This window comes from Oncorhynchus kisutch, linkage group LG27 (genome assembly GCF_002021735.2).
Source record: "Oncorhynchus kisutch isolate 150728-3 linkage group LG27, Okis_V2, whole genome shotgun sequence".
Classification (NCBI taxonomy): domain Eukaryota; kingdom Metazoa; phylum Chordata; class Actinopteri; order Salmoniformes; family Salmonidae; genus Oncorhynchus; species Oncorhynchus kisutch.
Window position 1 is genome coordinate 13,303,992 of NC_034200.2, and position 19,578 is coordinate 13,323,569.

The 19,578-nt window shown below is 44.7% G+C and overlaps 1 protein-coding gene across 5 annotated transcripts in view; it reads left to right on the forward strand.

Annotated features, from left to right (window-relative positions):
* The window catches only part of rock1 (Rho-associated, coiled-coil containing protein kinase 1), a 70,647-nt gene extending 52,277 nt beyond the window's left edge, over nt 1-18,370 (forward strand). For 2 of the 5 annotated variants that reach the window (XM_020462511.2, XM_020462512.2), the window contains exons 11-33: nt 529-598; nt 1,221-1,309; nt 1,500-1,548; nt 1,690-1,825; nt 2,706-2,797; nt 3,473-3,719; nt 4,520-4,626; nt 5,048-5,198; nt 5,638-5,798; nt 6,078-6,262; nt 7,082-7,151; nt 7,240-7,343; nt 7,537-7,702; nt 7,908-8,001; nt 8,156-8,244; nt 8,411-8,602; nt 8,905-9,070; nt 12,299-12,369; nt 12,514-12,602; nt 12,820-12,898; nt 13,626-13,887; nt 15,688-15,895; nt 17,082-18,370. In XM_020462511.2, the coding sequence (XP_020318100.1) occupies nt 529-598; nt 1,221-1,309; nt 1,500-1,548; nt 1,690-1,825; nt 2,706-2,797; nt 3,473-3,719; nt 4,520-4,626; nt 5,048-5,198; nt 5,638-5,798; nt 6,078-6,262; nt 7,082-7,151; nt 7,240-7,343; nt 7,537-7,702; nt 7,908-8,001; nt 8,156-8,244; nt 8,411-8,602; nt 8,905-9,070; nt 12,299-12,369; nt 12,514-12,602; nt 12,820-12,898; nt 13,626-13,887; nt 15,688-15,895; nt 17,082-17,127 (2,923 nt within the window). In that variant the 3' untranslated portion in view covers nt 17,128-18,370. Of the gene's footprint in view, nt 1-528; nt 599-1,220; nt 1,310-1,499; nt 1,549-1,689; nt 1,826-2,705; nt 2,798-3,472; nt 3,720-4,519; nt 4,627-5,047; nt 5,199-5,637; nt 5,799-6,077; nt 6,263-7,081; nt 7,152-7,239; nt 7,344-7,536; nt 7,703-7,907; nt 8,002-8,155; nt 8,245-8,410; nt 8,603-8,904; nt 9,071-12,298; nt 12,370-12,513; nt 12,603-12,819; nt 12,899-13,625; nt 13,888-15,687; nt 15,896-16,601; nt 16,753-16,795 lie in introns of those variants that run through there. The other 3 variants (XM_020462514.2, XM_031806655.1, XM_020462513.2) reach the window with 3 other exon arrangements.
* The last annotated feature ends 1,208 nt before the right edge of the window (nt 18,371-19,578 follow it).

Here is a 19,578-nt window from a genome sequence, read left to right on the forward strand (position 1 = left end):
CTCAGTCTCATGCTACCACTAGAGTGAAAGCACCGCCAGCATTCAGAAGTGACCAAAACATCAGCCAGGAAGCATAGGAACTGAGAAGTGGTCTGTGGTCACCACCTGCATAACCACTCCTTTGTTGGGGGTGTCTTGCTAATTGCTTATAATTTCCACCTGTTGTCTATTCCATTTGCACAACAGCATGTGAAATGTATTGTCAATCAGTGTTGCTTCCTAAGTGGACAGTTTGATTTCACAGAAATGTGATTGACTTGGAGTTACATTGTGTTGTTTAAGTGTTCCCTTTATTTTTTTGAGCAGTGTATAATGTAACCCGTTTAAATCACCCAGAGCTTGTTAGACCTGCACACGTCTCAAACCGCAGACTAGGTAACCTGACCTAGATAACAACCACAACATGTTTGACCCAAAGGGATGTGTTTTCACGGTGTGGTCAGGTCATCCGTGGCTCAGGTCAGGGAAGTGTGGTCCTACTGTTGCCTCTGACGAGATCTGATCCTCCTGTTGTGGTCTATTCTCCAGGTTTTCCCGGAGCTCCAGCACCAAGAGTGTTGACAAACGCAGCAGCTCCACCAAGGAAGACAAGAGCCATGTGAGTACTCACTTGGATATTAAAACGAAGACACTGTTGCGTCTGCAGTTGCATTACTACTTTCTGTATAGGCAAAAAAAGACGGCAAGTTTATTGGGATGGGCACGGTTAATCTGTTGATTAAATATCCGAACGGATGTTAGTATTAGATTACTTGAGTGGGTTCAGGAATAAATAAATACAAATAAGCGTAGGCCTATTTTAGCAATGGGAAAAGCTTTGTCTAAGTTATCCTTGAGACATTGTTACCTACAAGGGTATACAATCGCATTGAAAAGTGTTAATTCAATCAAATGTGAATGTTGTAATGGTGCATTGAGCTACTGCTGCTATTTCCGACCTTACAATAGCTATTAAAAGGCGCGCACCTAGCAGTTTCCACAGGACCTGACACAGATCAAGACAAAACACTCACCAGAAAACCTTTTCGGTATCAGAATCGGTTCTATAGATGGCGAAAATAGGACTTCTTTCTCACTGTTGCCATTACTCCAAACCACCGGGTTAAAGCAGTCTACTTCTGCCATGTGCATTTGCATCATGACCCTAGTTTATTGACGTTTTTGTCATTTAGAAGACAAAGAGTATCTGTTTAACGTGTTATACGTTGTTTATCGTTCAGCTGGAGAACCTGCAGAAGAGGATCTACCAGCTAGAAGAACAACTCCACAGTGAGATGCAGCTGAAGGACGAAATAGAGCAGAAGTGCAGGTACACGACCTGCCAATCAGTTCCGATAACTTCCATCTCCAGCTAGACAAATACACAATGCTGGTTTTGAGAGAGAAAACAACCCGTCTTGTCTTTTTCAAAGAACAATGCGCTTGATCTCAAGTCGTCCCCGTTTTAGAAGACCAAGCAAAGCAATTTTAAAAGTGCAAATCTGTGCCTGTCTTTTTAGGGCCTCGAACACAAAGCTTGACAAGATCATGAAAGAGCTGGACGAGGAGGTGAGTGAATATCTCGGATTCTGCGACACAAATGTAGGCGAATGGATAATAACAAAATGTGTTTTAAAAAAACAACACATAATATAGGGCCGAAATGCTCTGTACTTTGAGGACTTACTCCTGTCCTCCCTTCCCTCCCAGGGCAACGTGAGGAAGGGTGTGGAGGCCAGCGTGTCCCTGCTGGAGAAAGACAAGATGATGATCCAGCACCGAGCCACCGAGTACCAAAGAAAGGCCGACCAGGAGGCAGAGAAGAGACGCAACTTGGAGAACGAGGGTAAGGATTGTTTTTGTCCTCTCTCATTCACCCGATCATTTCATCTCTTTTCAATCTGCCCCCGTTTAAGTCCAAACCTCTGTTTTATAATCATGTCTATAACATGTGTTTTTAACACTGATTATGAACAAATATGATCATAGGTGTGTATAGAATGTATTACAGAATGTATACAAGTGGTTTTGCCATTATATTGACAGGGTTTGTACAGGGTTAATGCTACAGTATAATCCATGATAAGATCTTCCCCCCGGGGCTGTAGTGGTTCAAATACCCAAGCTGGCAAGGTAAAAAATCTGTTAAGGTGCTCTTGAGCAAGGCTCTTAACCCTCATTTTCTCCATGGGCGCCGTACTACTATGGCTGACCCTGTAAAACGACACATTTCACTGCACCTGTCCGGTGTATGTGACAATGCATATATACCTTTGTAGCATCCCTCTCCTCCCTGAAGTTAGAGAGCGTCCCAAAATGGCACCCTGTTCCATATAAAGTGGACACCGTTTGACCGGGGCCCGTAGGGAATAGGGCGCCATTTAGGGCGTAGCCTTGATCTGGCCCGAACAGATGTTTGTCCCAACTGGATTACTACTGCTGTCTGCTAGTCTCTGACCCTCTGACGAGCGGTCTTAACCCAGACACACATCATCTGAGACCCTCCCATTGACTGGGACCAGTGGCTCGCTCTGAATTCAAGCACAACCAGATCCGGTACCATAAACGGAGCACTTTAAATGCAACGCGTGAGCAAGTCCCATGCACAAAATAACAGGTTCTTGATACAGTTAGTTTAGTGTAGCGTCATGTTTTGAAAGGGACGTGTGTGTGTGTGAAGATTTACTTAATCTTTGATTGACTCCTCTTACTCCCTCTCGTCTCAGTGTCCACTCTGAAGGAGCAGCTTGAGGACATGAGGAAAATCTGCCAATACTCTCAGGCCTCGAATGACAAGATCCTACAGTTGCAAAATCAGGTACAGTATCTCACACACACACACTGCTCTCTTTGATTACCATCCACACAGCACAGGGGTCAGTGTAGTTTTGAGGGGGTTGTTTGAGGTCTGTGTCAATGTAGTAGTCGGCTCATCCAATCAAAGAGTCAGAATGTCTGTCAAAGTTCAGAATCTGGGGTCAACGGTACAGACGGTGAAGGGGATGTGTGAGGGATGTTAGTTTTGAGGGTTGTGTGAGACGGGTCAAGGAGAGGGCAGGCCAGGTTTTAACCACAGATCAAGGATCAGATTACTCCACTCTAAATCGGAACCTTAACCATGGCAAGGATGAACAATATCTGACCCGGTGTCATCACCCTATGGCTTTGTTGCATTACATGACTGGATGTTTATCAGCAAATTGAAGTCACTTTTTATTTTTATAGAGCAAAATGAAGGACACTGAGGAAACAAGGCCTCAGACTGGACTGGTATAGACCTTTCAGAGAGCAGAAGTAGTCTTTGCCTATTAGGTATTATTAGAAGCTTATGATTGGATATCATTCTGTTCACAACATTAGACGTCCTCCCACATGTCGGGTTAAGAAATCCAACTGTCTCAATCAACGTTCTGCAGCAACTGAGCGGATCGTCTGTGTCCGGAAGTAATATTGACTCCGAGCTTTCCCTAATGGCCGTTTCCTTGACTGGCAGCTGGAGGAGGCCAATGACCTGCTGCGGGCAGAGTCGGACACGGCGGCGCGGCTGAGGAAGAGCCACACGGAGATGGCCAAGTCCATGAGCCAGCTGGAGGGGCTGAACCGCGAGCTGCAGGAGAAGTGCCGTTCATCTGACGGGGGGAGGGCCCAGCTGGAGAAGGAGCTGCTGCAGCTGCAGAGCACGCTGGACTCTGAAAGGAGGTGCTACAGCCAGGGATCAGAGGAGATCCACGAGCTGCAAGGTACCATTTGGCTACATCCTAATTCTTCACACTTCTCCCAAGTGTGCACTTTTTAATCTTTATTCTGATCCCCATTAGCCGACAGCTACTCTTCCTGCGGTCTATACACACAACAACAAATACATATCTAAGCACTCAGCTAAGCATGGTCTCTTACACCAATCAAAGGCTCTTAAATCTATGTAGGGGAATGCACCAGACAAGGAAAAGGGTGGCAATTTTGGACACTCGGGGCCCAAAGACTGGACTCATTATTCTATGAGTAAATGTGACTACGACATGACTCTGTGTTTGAGTAAATACGAGGTGTCTGACTGCATGTGTTAGAACTAGAATGGATTCATGTGGTCGCCTACACCCATTTTAGTTTGCTTTACAGTAATACCTCAGTCACTCTTACTTAGCTGTTCAACTTACTTCAAATGATCTGAAGTGAACTCACTCGCTGTTTAAGAGACAGCTGGGGATTATTAGCTCCAGTCCTAACCATTCTCATTCATCACATTAGACATGCCCAGGCACTGTCCAATGCCTACAGAACTCTTTGTACAGTAGGAGAGGCTCGGGGGTGAATATATCTGAGGGATTGTGTTGAAATATTGCTCTTAATTCTGACTGAATTTGAAGTGGTACAGAAGTCCACATTGACTATAAAAAATAATACTTTACAGTCCAGACTTTTGTAGATGTACAGATATAGTTTCCCAAGTCTTAAAGCTATGCATTCTGCTGCGTTGAGCACGTTGCACAAACCCCTGTTTTGACAGTGAATCTGTGTGTGTGTGTGTGTGTGTCTGTAGTGCGGACGACTGGTCTTCAGGAGGACAATAAGAACTTGAAACTCGGCCTGTCCAAAGTGGAGGCGGAACGCAAGCAGGCCCAGGAGAGGAGAAACAACCTGGAGAAGGTTTGTGCCCTCTCCCAAGTCTCTCCACACATCACATACAAACCCATACTATGTGTTCTCCTGCTAACACCAAACCTACCGTTGATATCCAATTACTTGTGAAGTCCACCTACTGTCAGTAGGGGTCCAAATGGAAGTATAAAAATAAATCAAATATAAAATTAAACCGCTGTGCTCCTTTATTAGCTTATTTTCTTTTCAATCTTGACAAAGTAAATCAAACATTTTAGACGAATAAAAACATCTTACGGTGGGATAACCAAATGTTCATCTAACTGGTATTTTAGTCCCCTTATTCGCAGTGTCTCTCCCATAAAGATCAGCAGAATGACTGTTTTTCCAGATCAAGATGGACACACTGCTCGTATGCAAATGTCCATTCTTGGGATTCTTTATGCAATTCAGTGTTGTCTCCCAACAGGAGAAGAACAACCTGGAGATTGACCTGAACTACAAGCTGAAGACTCTGCAGCAGCGTTTGGACCAGGAGCACACAGAACACAGAGTGACGCGGGCCCAGCTCACTGACAAATATGAGTCCATTGAAGAGGCCAAGTCAGCTGCCATGCATGGTATTTCTGAGCCTGTGTTGGAGCATACCCTATCTTTCTCCTTTTTCTGTTTGTCACCCCCCCCCTCCCCCCCCCCCCCCCCCCCCCTCCCCCACCTGCACCACTCTTACCCAGGGGGCACTGGATGGAAAGGGGCGGAATTCAGGGAATGTACTCCGCTCCCCTCCATGTGGCATGTCGAGACTTTACCCCCCCCCCTACGTATTAAAAAGCTGGACCACATTCCACCTTCCAAAAACCAGAAATGACTGAGACTGTCTAGCACTGAAGCAACATTTACTTGTCTTCTAGCAGTTGTTGCAGTCCTGACCTTTTTCGATGTAGTTTATTTGAAATGACTGAGCACGAATGTCCTATTAAATCTGTACGGTAAGATCCTCCATAGAATGACGGATGGACAGTTGCAACTGAGTGACACGTCTTCCTTTCTTCCCTCCAGCGGTGCAGCAGAAGGTGTCGGAGGAGAGCGGGGCGAGGATGCGAGCGGAGAGCAGGGTGGTGGAGGTGGAGAAGCAGTGCTCCATGCTGGAGTTTGACCTCAAGCAGTCAGTGCAGAAGATGGAGCAGCTGATGAAGCAGAAGGAGAGGCTGGAGGACGAGGTGAGCACCACCGGATGTTAACTCGTACTGTCTGGGGTGGATGCCCACGGTCACGTGCTGACAACCTTCAACTTTGCATCACTCGTTCAACCGTCGGACTTATCAGACGTCAGTCATGAATGGTTACTAATGGCAAATTTCACAGTAGTTAGGATTCAGGCCCACTGTGAATATATATATATTTTTTTACCCAAGACGAAATCTCCTGGTATAACCTGTGTAGTTAGGACATACTGTTTGTGTCCTAACACATGGGGTTCCCTCCCTCTTTCCTCGCAGGTGAAAGGTCTACGGATGCAGCTGGAGCAGGAGTCCAGTAAGAGGCTGCTGGCCCAGAACGAGCTGAAGAGCCGCTCGCAGGAGGCCGACCGGCTGAAGGGCTCGGAGAAGCAGCTGAAACAGGAGATCAACGCGGCACTAGAGAGCAAACGGTCGCTCGAGTTCCAGCTCGCACAGCTCACCAAGTGAGAATACCCTCTAAAACTAGTCGCATGTTGTCACAGCCCACCACAGTTTGACTTACCCCAAATAATAGAGTATGTCGAGTTTACCACTAGTCACTCGTACAAGGGTCAGAGATCTTTCCATCCCCCTAATGTTTATTATAGTTGGGATGGGGGTTGGGTGATCTGATCCTAGGTCTGTGGGTAACTTCTAGCTTGGATTCTTAACAGGCCCACATTGAGCATCGTCTCAATGCATGTTACCTCCCTTCCAAATGTGTGCAATACCTTTCAGCCACACTTATCCGTCTTCATTAGCTCAACTCTATTCTGAAAGTCTAACATTCTGTAAGAGTCTTTTAGTTTGACGTTTTTCCTTCCTGCAGCTAGCTAATACCGCTTTGGGAGTCAAGACGTTAAATGGCCCTACAATTGGTTGATATTCCAGTAAAAAGGCTCTTATTCCAGCTTAGGGGGTAATTGTGGCAAAGCTGCCCTCTGACAATGTTTACACCACAGGATTAAGGATTAGCCTGCAGTCCAGCTCCTCCCACCAGACCAGACTGACTGGACTGTTAATCCGGCTGCAGAGCGTTCTGTAGGTTTCCGCCTACGGAGCTCTGCAAGCAGTGGTGGTGGTGGTATTCCCCAGCTAATTACAGCCCTGGGACATATTGGATAGTAAAGTGTCATTAGGTTCATAATATATACACACATTTTGGGGCTGACAAGTTTGATCGTTTCTTGATGATTTGATCTGAATTTCCCTTTTCAACACTGATTTGGTTGTTTTGAAACTCCAATATGTTAAATCGTGTGGTTTGTGTGTCTGTCTTCCAGGCAGTACAGGGGCAACGAGGGACAGATGAGGGAACTTCAGGACCAGCTTGAGGCCGAACAGTATTTCTCAGTGAGTAGGACCCATCTACCCCACTCTCCGATAACCTGGCTCAGTGGCTAACTAAATTTCCAATATCTCCTCTCTCTACCCCTCCCAGACGCTTTATAAAACTCAGGTGAAGGAACTGAAAGAGGATATTGAGGAGAGGAACCGGCAGGTCCAGGAAGTTCAAAAGAAGGTGCAGGAGCTGCACAGCGAAAGGTAACAAATCACAAAATGGAAACCGTTATAAATCAGGCATTTGTCAATGTAGCAAGAATGTGTATTGCAATCATACGTTGTACTTCAAATATGGCGTGCATCTTTTTTTCCCACCACTCTCCTTTCAAATCTCCACGCAGAGTGATTTATTATTCCATTTTAAACCGTGTGTGTCCATCCTCCCTCCCACCAGGGACTCCCTGTTGGCCCAGCTGGATCTGACAGTGACCAAGGCGGAGTCGGAGCAGCTGGCCAGGGCGCTCCAGGAGGAGCAATACTTTGAGCTGAGCCAGGAGAACAAGAAGACCACGGCCAGACACAAGCAGGAGGGCACCGAGAAGGATGCCACCATCGCACGGGTCAGTTACAGTGTGCCTCAATACACACTGCTCTCCTGCATTGTAAATGAATGTCAGAGAAAATGCATACCTACCCAGGAATGGGGGCACAGAGGAAACAACAGCTTGGTATACTTTCAATATTGGGATATTTAATGATTGTTTTTGTGTGTCAGACAGCTGTAGAACACCTGCATTTTAAACCTCTGAATGCATCTCTCCCCAGCTTGAGGATTCCAACAAAACCCTGACCAAAGATGTGGAGAACCTCAGCAAGGAGAAGGCCGAGCTGAACAACAAACTTCGCATTCAGGAGGAAGGTAACGCCAAGACTCAATTGTCATAATTTGGTGTAATTACTATATTCTAGGTCTATGGGTAAGGTCAACATAGGCCATTGTATGTCCCCGATGGGTCAGTTAGATCCCTGTAAGACTGCCTAGTTTCCTCAGGCTGTACCCTTCTTTCCTGCAGAGTATGCCTCCCAGAAAGAGGAGATTACAAACGCAATCAAGGCCAACTACGAGAAGGTTCTCAGCACAGAGCGCACGCTCAAGACTCAGGTGAAGACACTTCATCCTTACACCACAATTTACATTACAGAATTCTACATCAATAGTTATCCTTATTTACATCCAAACACCTCAACCAGTTGCCCCAATTTGTTATACCTTAACCTTACCTCAACTGGTTACCCTATTTGATCCCAACCCTCAACTGTGTCTCCAGGCGGTGAACAAGCTGGCAGAGATCATGAACAGGAAGGATATGAAGCTGGACACCAAGAAGAAGGGCAACACGACCGACCTGAGGAAGAAGGAGAAGGAGAACCGCAAGCTGCAGCTTGAGCTCAAACAGGAGAAGGACAAGTTCAACCACATGGCCATTAAGTACCAGAAGGAGCTCAGTGAGATGCAGGCGGTCAGTAATACATTGTCAGTCAATTGAACAGTGGGGTCAAATTGGTCTGAACATCATCTGACGATGATCATGGGAACATTTAACTAGTAGTATGCTTTAAAATAGTACCAAAAAAAGCACCCTTTTAGGTAAAAGAGTGAGGTAATAGGACAGTTAGGAAGATTTAGTCAAATACATTCCTAATTTAGAACAGAGCTGAAAGTCAATAGTGAAAGGCAGTGCTACATTCCTCCTCGACGGTGCTTCTGATCTTCCCTAAAGTGACTGCATATTCACTGTTTGCCTCTCCTCTTCTACAACAGCAACTGTCCGAGGAGTGCACGTACCGCAACGAGCTGCAGATGCAGCTGGACAGCAAGGAGAGTGACATCGAGCAGCTGAGGGAGAGGCTCAACGACCTGCAGCTGCGCATGGACAACTCCAGCGTCACCAGCCTGCAGATGGACGAGACGGACAGCAACATCGCCGGTAAGTTCACCGCGCGGGTCAACTGACCCGAGGGCAGCTGTGTCAAAGGACGGGCTAGGCCAAACATCCTCAAACCCTGTTCGTGCACACATGATTCAGCGAAGGGGGGATGATGCTAAGCTGGGACAAAAATCTACAGTACTACAGCTCTCAATGAGCAGGATTTTGGATCACTGAACTAGATGTTTGGTCCATCAGGCTAGCTTTAATGATTCAACACGAACCCTGACATTATTTAAATCTTAGCAATCCTAGCCATTCCAAATTATTAAACCATTCCATGACTGATTGAGCTATGACTGTATTGTTCTGAAGCAGTGAAGTACCTAGAGTGCATTCGGAAAGTATTCAGACCCCACATTGTAAGTATCACATATACAGTTGAAGTCGGAAGTTTACATACACTTAGGTTTTGAGTCATTAAAACTAGTTTTTCAACCACTCTACAAATGTCTTGTTAACAAACTATAGTTTTGGCAATTCGGTTAAGACATCTACTTTGCATAATTTTTCCAACAATTGTTTACAGACAGATTATTTCCCTTATAATTCATAATTCCAGTGGGTCAGAAGTTTACATACACTAAGTTGACTGTGCCTTTAAACAGCTTGGAAAATTCCAGAAAATGATGTCATGGCTTTAGAAGCTTCTGATAGGCGAATTGACATCATTTGAGTCAATTGGAGGTGTACCTGTGGATTTCCCTCGATCTTGACTAGTCTCCCAGTCCTTGACCCTGAAAAACATCCCCAAAGAGTTCAATCTTGGTTTCATCAGACAAGATAATCTTGTTTCTCATGGTCGGAGAGTCCTTTAGGTTCTTTTGGCAAACTCCCAAGTGGGTTGTCATGTGCCTTTTACTGGTCACTACCATAAAGGCCTAATTGGTGGAGTGCTGCAGAGATGGTTGACCTTCTGCAAGGTTCTCCCATCTCCACAGAGGAACTCTGCAGCTCTGTCAGAGTGACCATTGGGTTCTTGGTCACCTCCCTGACCAAGGCCCTTCTCTCTCTCGATTGCTCGGTTTGGCCGAGCGGCCAGCTCTTGGTGGTTACAAACTTCTTCCATTTAAGAATGATGGAGGCCACTTTGTTGTTGGGTACCTTCAGTACTGCAGACATTTTTTAGTACCCTTCCCCAGATCTGTGCCTTGACACAATACTGTCTCGGAGCCCTACGGTCAATTCCTTCGACATTATGGCTTGTTTTTTTTTCTCTGACATGCACTGTCAACCGTGAGACCTTATATTGACAGCTGTGTGCCTTTCCAATTCATGTCCAATCAATTGAATATTCCACAGGTGGACAATCAAGTTGTAGAAACATCTCAAGGGTGAATGGAAACGGGATGCACCTGACCTTAATTTTGAGTCTCTTAGCAAAGTGTCTGAATAGTTATGTAATTAAGCTATTTCTGTTTTTAATTTTTAAATGTGCAAAACAAATCTTAATCTATTTTCGCTTTGTCGTTTTGGGGGTATTGTGTGTAGTTTGAGAAAAATATTTAATCCAATTTAGAATAAAGCTGTAATGTAACCAAGTGGTAAAAGTTTAGGGGTCTGAGTACTTTCCGAATGCACCGTATAAGAGATTGCTGATTTTCATATTTCCTAACCCACCTGGTTCAAGTGTCAACTTGAATAGTCCATTTTAAAATGACTGTTTTTCTTTGGAGACCTACCAACAATGTTTGCTGTACATTGAATGCCTGATGTGCCTGTGGTTAAAGTCCTCTCTCATCTCTTATTCCCCCATCTCCAGTTGGTTCTCCTTGCTCTCCCCCCTATCTTTGTATCTTCTGTTCTTTTCCTTCTGTGAGTAACTCGGAGTTGTGGACCCCAATTGTGCCTGGCCTAGGCTGTACTACTGTATGTCTTTCGCATCCCTTGTGTTTTTGTTTTTTGGGGTGAGAAAGGTATCCATCCTTCTTGTATGCTCTCGCCAACACTTTTGAAAGGCCATTCCGAGTGACAGCAGTTATAGCCCCCTTTTAGGGTATTTTAAGCAAGTTGGCTTTTGTTGAACCAAGTTGTGCCATGCTAGGGGGCATTTTCATGTACTAACCGTGAATCATAATTCACATAAGCCATTTGTAGGGTCCAAATGAACCATTTACAGTATAGAACTTAATTTAGCATTTATTTCAGTACAAATTCTAACTGTACCCTATAAATGAGTCTTCTGTAGGTAATCAGTTTCAATGTTGTCAGCTGTACATTTATTTTGCGGCAGGGCAAGCGATCATAAAATCTGAGTGACTCCTAAAGTGACTACATGAGAGGTTAGCTACTGTAACACTAGACTACAACAGCACTGTGTGGTTTAACCCATCACTCTGAGCACCTTTCAAAACGTGTCTGGAAACCACGATCCACACCCTTCCTTTTGAGCCTCTGTCCCTTGTGCTTCAAACAAACACTCAATTTTTCTTTTCTTTTTTTAAGTTTTGTTTTGGCATGTTCACCTCAGAACAGAAGCGGCTCCTTTTCAGAGTCAAGGAACTCTAGTTGAGCTTTTGATCAATTCACTGTTCTTTTGTAGCTTGTTTTGCGTTGCGCCAAAGCATGCTCTTTGTGTGGAGTCGGTAAAACTTTTAACACAATGGAAGGATATTCCCAACCATATACAGTTCCCTGCTATGTGACGGTAGACTGAGGCATCAGAAGCCCCATCAGAAGCCCCATGTTGGATGGACAGATCCATTGAATGAGAATTTGATAAGTGGTTCATAATTCTATGGCTGGAACGGCCATGCTTGGTCAACCGTTGACTAAGTAGAAAATAGTTGTACGCCACACATCTATCTAGACCACCATGGAGTTTAAGCTAGTCCATGTTATCTAACTGGCTGGGAAAATATAATGTGGATGTGACTTGCTTTTAGTGAAAACATTTATACTGTCCTATATATCCCTTTTGAATTAATGCTCCTTTATGCATGAGATCTAAAACTACTGAGCTTGAAGTAACCATATGGGATATTCTAACTCTGTCGGTCACATGTTATTGTATAACTACAGTTATTTTGAAGTGTAACCCGGGCAGAGAAACTGAACTTGAGTTGAACTTGAAATGACTTATTATGGCCCGGCCTTGTCACATGACTTTTTTTTGTTTTTTTGTTCTTCCCCTCCAGCTGAGTTTGAATTGAATCACTGCATGGTGTTTTAGGGACAGTGTTACCCACAGGCTTGGTTTTCATTTGTGTCTATCTTGTGTCCGTGTAGAATCCAGACTGGAAGGGTGGCTGTCCATTCCTAATAAACCTAATATCAAACGATATGGCTGGAAGAAGCAGGTATGTCACCTGGACGCTTTTGAATCGATTTCCTGACATTACTGATTCAGATTCAATGGCACAGTACTGGTCGTACTGATGGTGCTGCCTAGGTGCCTACTCCTTAGGGCCAACATGATTCTTCCTAACATTATTTCTCCTTAGTATGTGGTGGTGAGCAGCAAGAAGATTCTGTTCTACAACGATGAACAGGACAAAGAACAGTCCAACCCCTCCATGGTACTAGATATCGAGTAAGTAACCTTGTTCTGTGGATTTCGTTTAAAAAAATTAAATGAAAAAAACTTTCTTTACACTTGCGATCTGTTTTAACACTGACAGAATATCCACCATCTTAGATGAGTTTGTTTTATGTGAAGATTATTACTTGGGTTGTAAGAGCTCGTGTAACAGTGTCTGAGGCAGTGTATTCTGATCCCTCAATAATCACACATGGCTTGTTCTGTGCAGCAAACTGTTCCACGTGCGTCCAGTCACCCAGGGTGATGTGTACCGTGCAGAGACCGAGGAGATCCCAAGGATATTCCAGGTAGGAAGGAAACTTCTGACCTGACCAATCGACCTTCTTGACCCATTGTCTTGCGTCAGAAAGCACGGAGGCCGTCTGCACTACTGGTTCGTGGCAACGCGTTCGCGTTAGAATGCCCCCATCGGTCGGAGGACGATGCCTTCTGACCTAAACCAATCAAGTTAACCAGCTCAGTATATTTTTTTAGGTCTACAAACAAGTTCTCAGTCTGTCAGAATTAGACGTTCAGCCATGTTTTGAAGTGTTTGGGTACTTCTCTGTATCGTTCTAAGGTTACGTTTAGGCATGAATTCAGAATGGTTAAGGTTTGGGATAGGCTTAAAACACAAATATGGAAAAAAAACTTCCTATTGCAACCTTTGGAACCATAGGCAGATGCTTACACCGTCCACCATCCCTGTCCACAACATCCGAGCAAAACCAAAACCGATTTAAAGGTATCACTCACCGTTAACCCCTAGTGGGCAGACGTCGAATACTGGGTGACCTGCCTGCTCAAATAGATTATTACAATCCCATTGTAGATTTTGACACCTGTCTTGAGTGCACTTCAGTCTACATTCACAATTAGTTAAGTAGACTCCTTATTTACCCCAGAGAGACTTTCAATTCGATTTTCGGATTCAGTAGTATACAACCCTGAAAGCCCTGCTTCAAACTATCCCTTTTATAAAAACGCAGACATGTTTAGGAAAGACTCTTACTCTCTCTCGTCTCCCGCCTTTAGATCCTGTATGCCAATGAGGGGGAGTGCAGGAAGGAGGCGGACATGGAGACGGTCTCGCAGGGCGACAAGACCAACTGCCTGCCCCACAAAGGGCATGAGTTCATCCCCACGCTTTACCACTTCCCAACGAACTGCGAGGCCTGCGCCAAGCCCCTGTGGAACGTCTTCAAGCCCCCACCTGCCCTGGAGTGCCGCCGCTGCCACGTCAAGTGCCACCAGGACCACCTCGACAAGAAGGAGGACGTCATTGCCCCCTGCAAAGGTACTGTCGCAGAGTTTAGGTTAGACTGACGAAACCTAAATCAGTGGTGAAAGTGGGGGAAAATATACTTAAATTACAAGACCAACTGCTTGATCCTGGTTTTGAGCACCAAAATAAAGGCGAGAAAGAAAAACAGGTTAAATTGAATATACACTGCTCAAAAAAATAAAGGGAACACTAAAATAACACATCCTAGTTCTGAATGAATGAAATATTCTTATGAAATACTTTTTTATTTACATAGTTGAATGTGCTGACAACAAAATCACACAAAAATTATCAATGGAAATAAAATGTATCAACCCATGGAGGTCTGGATTTGGAGTAACACTCAGAATTAAAGAGGAAAACCACACTACAGGCTGATCCAACTTTGATGTAAAACAAGTCAAAATGAGGCTCAGTAGTGTGTGTGGCCTCCACGTTCCTGTATGACCTCCCTACAATGCCTGGGCATGCTCCTGATGAGGTGGCGGATGGTCTCCTGAGGGATCTCCTCCCAGACCTGGACTAAAGCATCCGCCAACTCCTGGACAGTCTGTGGTGCAACGTGGCGTTGGTGGATGGAGCGAGACATGATGTCCCAGATGTGCTCAATTGGATTCAGGTCTGGGGAACGGGCGGGGCAGTCCATAGCATCAATGCCTTCTTCTTGCAGGAACTGCTGACACACTCCAGCCACATGAGGTCTAGCATTGTCTTGCATTAGGAGGAACCCAGGGCCAACCACACCAGCATATGGTCTCACAAGGGGTCTGAGGATCGAGATGACTCGGTACCTAATGGCAGTCAGGCTACCTCTGGCGAACACATGGAGGGCTGTGCGGCCCCCCAAAGAAATGCCACCCCATACCATGACTGACCCACCGCCAAACCGGTCATGCTGGAGGATGTTGCAGGCAGCAGAACGTTCTCCATGGCGTCTCCAGACTGTCATGTCTGTCACATGTGCTCAGTGTGAACCTGCTTTCATCTGTGAAGAGCACAGGGCGCCAGTGGCGAATTTGCCAATCTTGGTGTTCTCTGGCAAATGCCAAAAGTCCTGCACGGTGTTGGGCTGTAAGCACAACCCCCACCTGTGGACGTCGGGCCCTCATACCACCCTCATGGAGTCTGTTTCTGACCGTTTGAGCAAACACATGCACATTTGTGGCCTGCTGGAGGTAATTTTGCAAGGCTCTGGCAGTGCTCCTCCTGCTCCTCCTTGCACAAAGGCAGAGGTAGCGGTCCTGCTGCTGGGTTGTTGCCCTCCTACGGCCTCCTCCACGTCTCCTGATGTACTGGCCTGTCTCCTGGTAGCGCCTCCATGCTCTGGACACTATGCTGACAGACACAGCAAACCTTCTTGACACAGCTCGCATTGATGTGCCATCCTGGATGAGCTGCACTACCTGAGCCACTTGTGTGGGTTGTAGACTCCGTCTCATGCTACCACTAGAGTGAAAGCACCGCCAGCATTCAAAAGTGACCAAAACATCAGCCAGGAAGCATAGGAACTGAGAAGTGGTCTGTGGTCCCCACCTGCAGAACCACTCTTTATTGGGGGTGTCTTGCTAATCCACCTGTTGTCTATTCCATTTGCACAACAGCATGTGAAATTTATTGTCAATCAGTGTTGCTTCCTAAGTGGACAGTTTGATTTCACAGAAGTGTGATTGACTTGGAGTTACGTTGTGTTTAAGTTTTCCCTTTTTTTTTGAGCAGTGTAATATAACTTGATTTGGCTTTCATTAAGGGGTAAGTGGGGAATTCCTGAGTTTGTGTTCTCAGTGTTCTGCCTGCTTTTGTCTCCTCTAACAGTGAACTACGACGTGACCTCTGCCCGGGACATGCTCCTGCTAGCTCTGACCCAAGACGAGCAGAAGAAATGGATTGGCCACCTGGGCAAGAAGATCCCCAAAACACCGCCCTCCTCCTTCCTGAGGGCGTCGCCTCGCACCATGTCCACCCGCCCCGCACCCAACCAGTCCTTCCGCAAGAACCCCAAAAGCATCACAGGCAAGCCAAGGTAACCTTACATACACTCTCTGGGCCTGAAATGGCATCCTTTTCTTTCTATAAAGTAGTACACTACAGTTGTCCAGAGCATCTTATTTTCCATATAGTGCACTACTTTTGGTCAAAAGTAGTGCACTATATAGGTAATGGGGTGTAATTTTGGACACAACCTCTGATGGTCCCACAGGGCAGCCCTTTCCAACCTCCTTGTACTGCCTTAGCAGCCACACTCGTTCTCCATAGCTTGAGGCTTGTTTTGGCCTATACAGAACATTGAGGCTAAGAGACGATAAGGGAGGTTGTGCTCCGGTCCAGAAGTCCTCTGTTCATCCCTGCTGCTGCTGGTGGACTGTCTGTGACTGTTGTCGTCCAGTCAGCCACGTGCTATTTTGTTTTCTCCTGCCCTGTGTAACAAGCAGGTCGCAGTCTCATTCTGCTACCACAGCCTCCAGCCTCCAAGCAGCAGACGCAACATCCAGCACTTGTTGACATTGACAACAACTCCTCCTCACCAAATTTACAGAAGAAGTCTTAACTCTTTACATTATTGTCTCCTTACTGTTTTGGCTTGATTATTTATTATTAACAGACTGTGTTGATTGTGTGTCTAACGGCAGTGGTACTGTCCTTTTGTGGATTTTTCCCGTTTGACTTGGAACTCTTTCAATCTAATTTGACACTAAAGTGTTTGTTTTTTTCCATTGACTAACTCTTAGGCCTCTATGCAACCTTTCCTGAAGCGTTTCCCTCGACCAAGTATGACGCCAGAGACCATGGAATGCATAATGGAGATGTAGTTGCTATGTCAAACCTGTTTTTCTATGTAATGTATTAACATCTACCGGGGGGTACTAACCAAGTGTCAAATGTCTTACTCTTTCACTGGACACCTGTTTTCTCTTTCTTCCAGCTAACCATCTGAACCATTGGATTCTATTGGGACTTTGTGTTTTTTTCTTTCCCACCTCACAAAAACAGGAGGGTCCCTATTTGGTATCAAAGTCAATTAAAGCAATCTGACCAGCGCTGGAAATTTGGGATAGTTATCTGACATAAGGCATCAGGGACATTGAAAAGGCCTGCTATTCCCCCCTCACCCCCTCTTCTCCTACCCTCACCCTCACCCTCACCCTGGAACCTCAACTAAGACTCCCTCATCCAGCCACCACATACTTGCAACTCTTTGTTTCTTCCAGAAGATGGCGTGGCTCGTCGTTCCAAAACGTGGGACTTGGGACCTGAATGGGAGATGGAAAGACAGAGCGAGGGGCTCGTGACATGCTGTGGGTAGTACATCTTCCATGTCAGGAATAGGAAGGGTTTATGGTTGAATAAATGACTGAAGGTTTTGCTGGGACTCTTGCATGTAAACATGGTCAACGTTGAGGTACTGTAGTACAGGGATTGGCTTAACTCTGTGGAGAATGGGTACATCTCGGGGGAAAGTAAATGTGTGTCCCCCCCGCCCCCGTCTGAGAAAACAGATACTCTGTTTCCATCTAAATTGACTTCAATGCCTTTGACTGATGGACTCTGGTGGCCTTTGCTTCGATCCCTCATTACTTGGCACTCCAGCTATATCAGGGGTCAGTTGAGACAGAGTATGTATTGGGAACTGAGTATTAGATGTTTTTCAGTATTGAGTGAGGAGCGTGCAGGATCATTTAAATCTATGCATTATTTTTTATGAATTATTGTAATTGCTCCAAGCCATAAGCAAATTCCATTGTAATGGCGGATAGGAGACCTAAAAAGTATTTTCTTTTTCTTTGTGTATTCTTTGGGTACATTGTTTTCTGTAATATTGTATTTTTTTTGTATGTATTGCCTTACATTGACTCATAGATAAATGGCTCAAAAGGAAAACATTAAGTTAACAAATGTAAAACTGCACTGTTTGAATTGTAAATTATTTGTAGAAGACTTAACCAGGTGTAGCATTTGGCCCACCTAGTGCCTTAATGTTTGGATAATGAATCTACTGCCATATCTGTTTTGTGTTTATCTCCAAAAACAAGACAAATCCAAACTCTTCCATTTAAAAAAAAAAATCTATTTCATTGTGGTTTTATCAGAACATTTCCTGTCTGGTTGGAGTATATTTTGAATGCCTCTTTATAGACTCATTGCAATAGTGTAATTTGTCAACACAAAGTACCCAGAGTCCAGTATCTATTTCACAACAGTTTCTGGATGGTGTACCTTGACGAAGGCTTGTTAAAAATGCAGTTATAATTATATTCATATGGTAACGTCCCATTCACGCAAATCCAGCTGTGTACATCATTTGAAGATACAAAAAAAAATTATCATGAATAAACCGCTAATTCTAAATGTTTTTTTTTGTTTAAGTAAGAAGAGGGTGAGGGGGAAGCACTGGAACTATGACCTACTTACTCTATTTTGTCTTGGATGAATCGCATGTTTAATTGCATTGGAGGCCGCACTGATGGATATGTGTCAATAAACATATCTTTATCTATAATCTACAGACTTCTCTTTTATGTATTTAGGCAATGAGAGTGATTTTGATATACAGTGGGGCAAAAAAGTATTTAGTCAGCCACCAATTGTGCAAGTTCTCCCACTTAAAAAGATGAGGCCTGTAATTTTCATCATAGGTAATCTTCAACTATGACAGGCAAAATGAGAAAAAAAAATCCAGAAAATCACATTGTAGGATTTTTTATGAATTTATTTGCAAATTATGGTGGAAAATAAGTATTTGGTCAATAACAAAAGTTTCTCAATACTTTGTCATTGCCAACAAAGGGTATAGAACAGAGGTCAAACGTTTTCTATAAGTCTTCATAAGGTTTTCACACACTGTTGCTGGTATTTTGGCCCATTCCTACATGCAGATCTCCTCTAGAGCAGTGATGTCTTGGGGCTGTTGCTGGGAAACACGGACTTTCAACTCCCTCCAAAGATTTTCTATAGGGTTGAGATCTGGAGACTGGCTAGGCCACTCCAGGACCTTGAAATGCTTCTTACGAAGCCACTCCTTCGTTGCCCGGGCGGTGTGTTTGGGATCATTGTCATGCTGAAAGACCCAGCCACGTTTCATCTTCAATGCCCTTGCTGATGGTAGACTTTGTTACTTTGGTCCCAGCTCTCTGCAGGTCATTCACTAGGTCCCCCGTGTGGTTCTGGGATTTTTGCTCACCGTTCTTGTGATCATTTTGAACCCACGGGGTGAGATCTTGTGTGGAGCCCCAGATTGAGGGAGATTATCAGTGGTCTTGTATGTCTTCCATTTCCTAATAATTGCTCCCACAGTTGATTTCTTCAAACCAAGCTGCTTACCTATTGCAGATTCAGTCTTCCCAGCCTGGTGCAGGTCTACAATGTTGTTTCTGGTGTCCTTTGACAGCTCTTTGGTCTTGGCCATAGTGGAGTTTGGAGTGTGACTGTTTGAGGTTGTGGACAGGTGTCTTTTAAACTGATAACAAGTTCAAACAGGTGCCATTAATACAGGTAACGAGTGGAGGACAGAGGAGCCTCTTAAAGAAGAAGTTACAGGTCTGTGAGAGCCAGAAATCTTGCTTGTTTGTAGGTGACCAAATACTTATTTAACACCATAATTTGCAAATAAATTAATTAAAAATCCTACAATGTGATTTTCTGGATTTTTTTTTTCTTATTTTGCCTGTCATAGTTGAAGATTACCTATGATGAAAATTACAGGCCTCA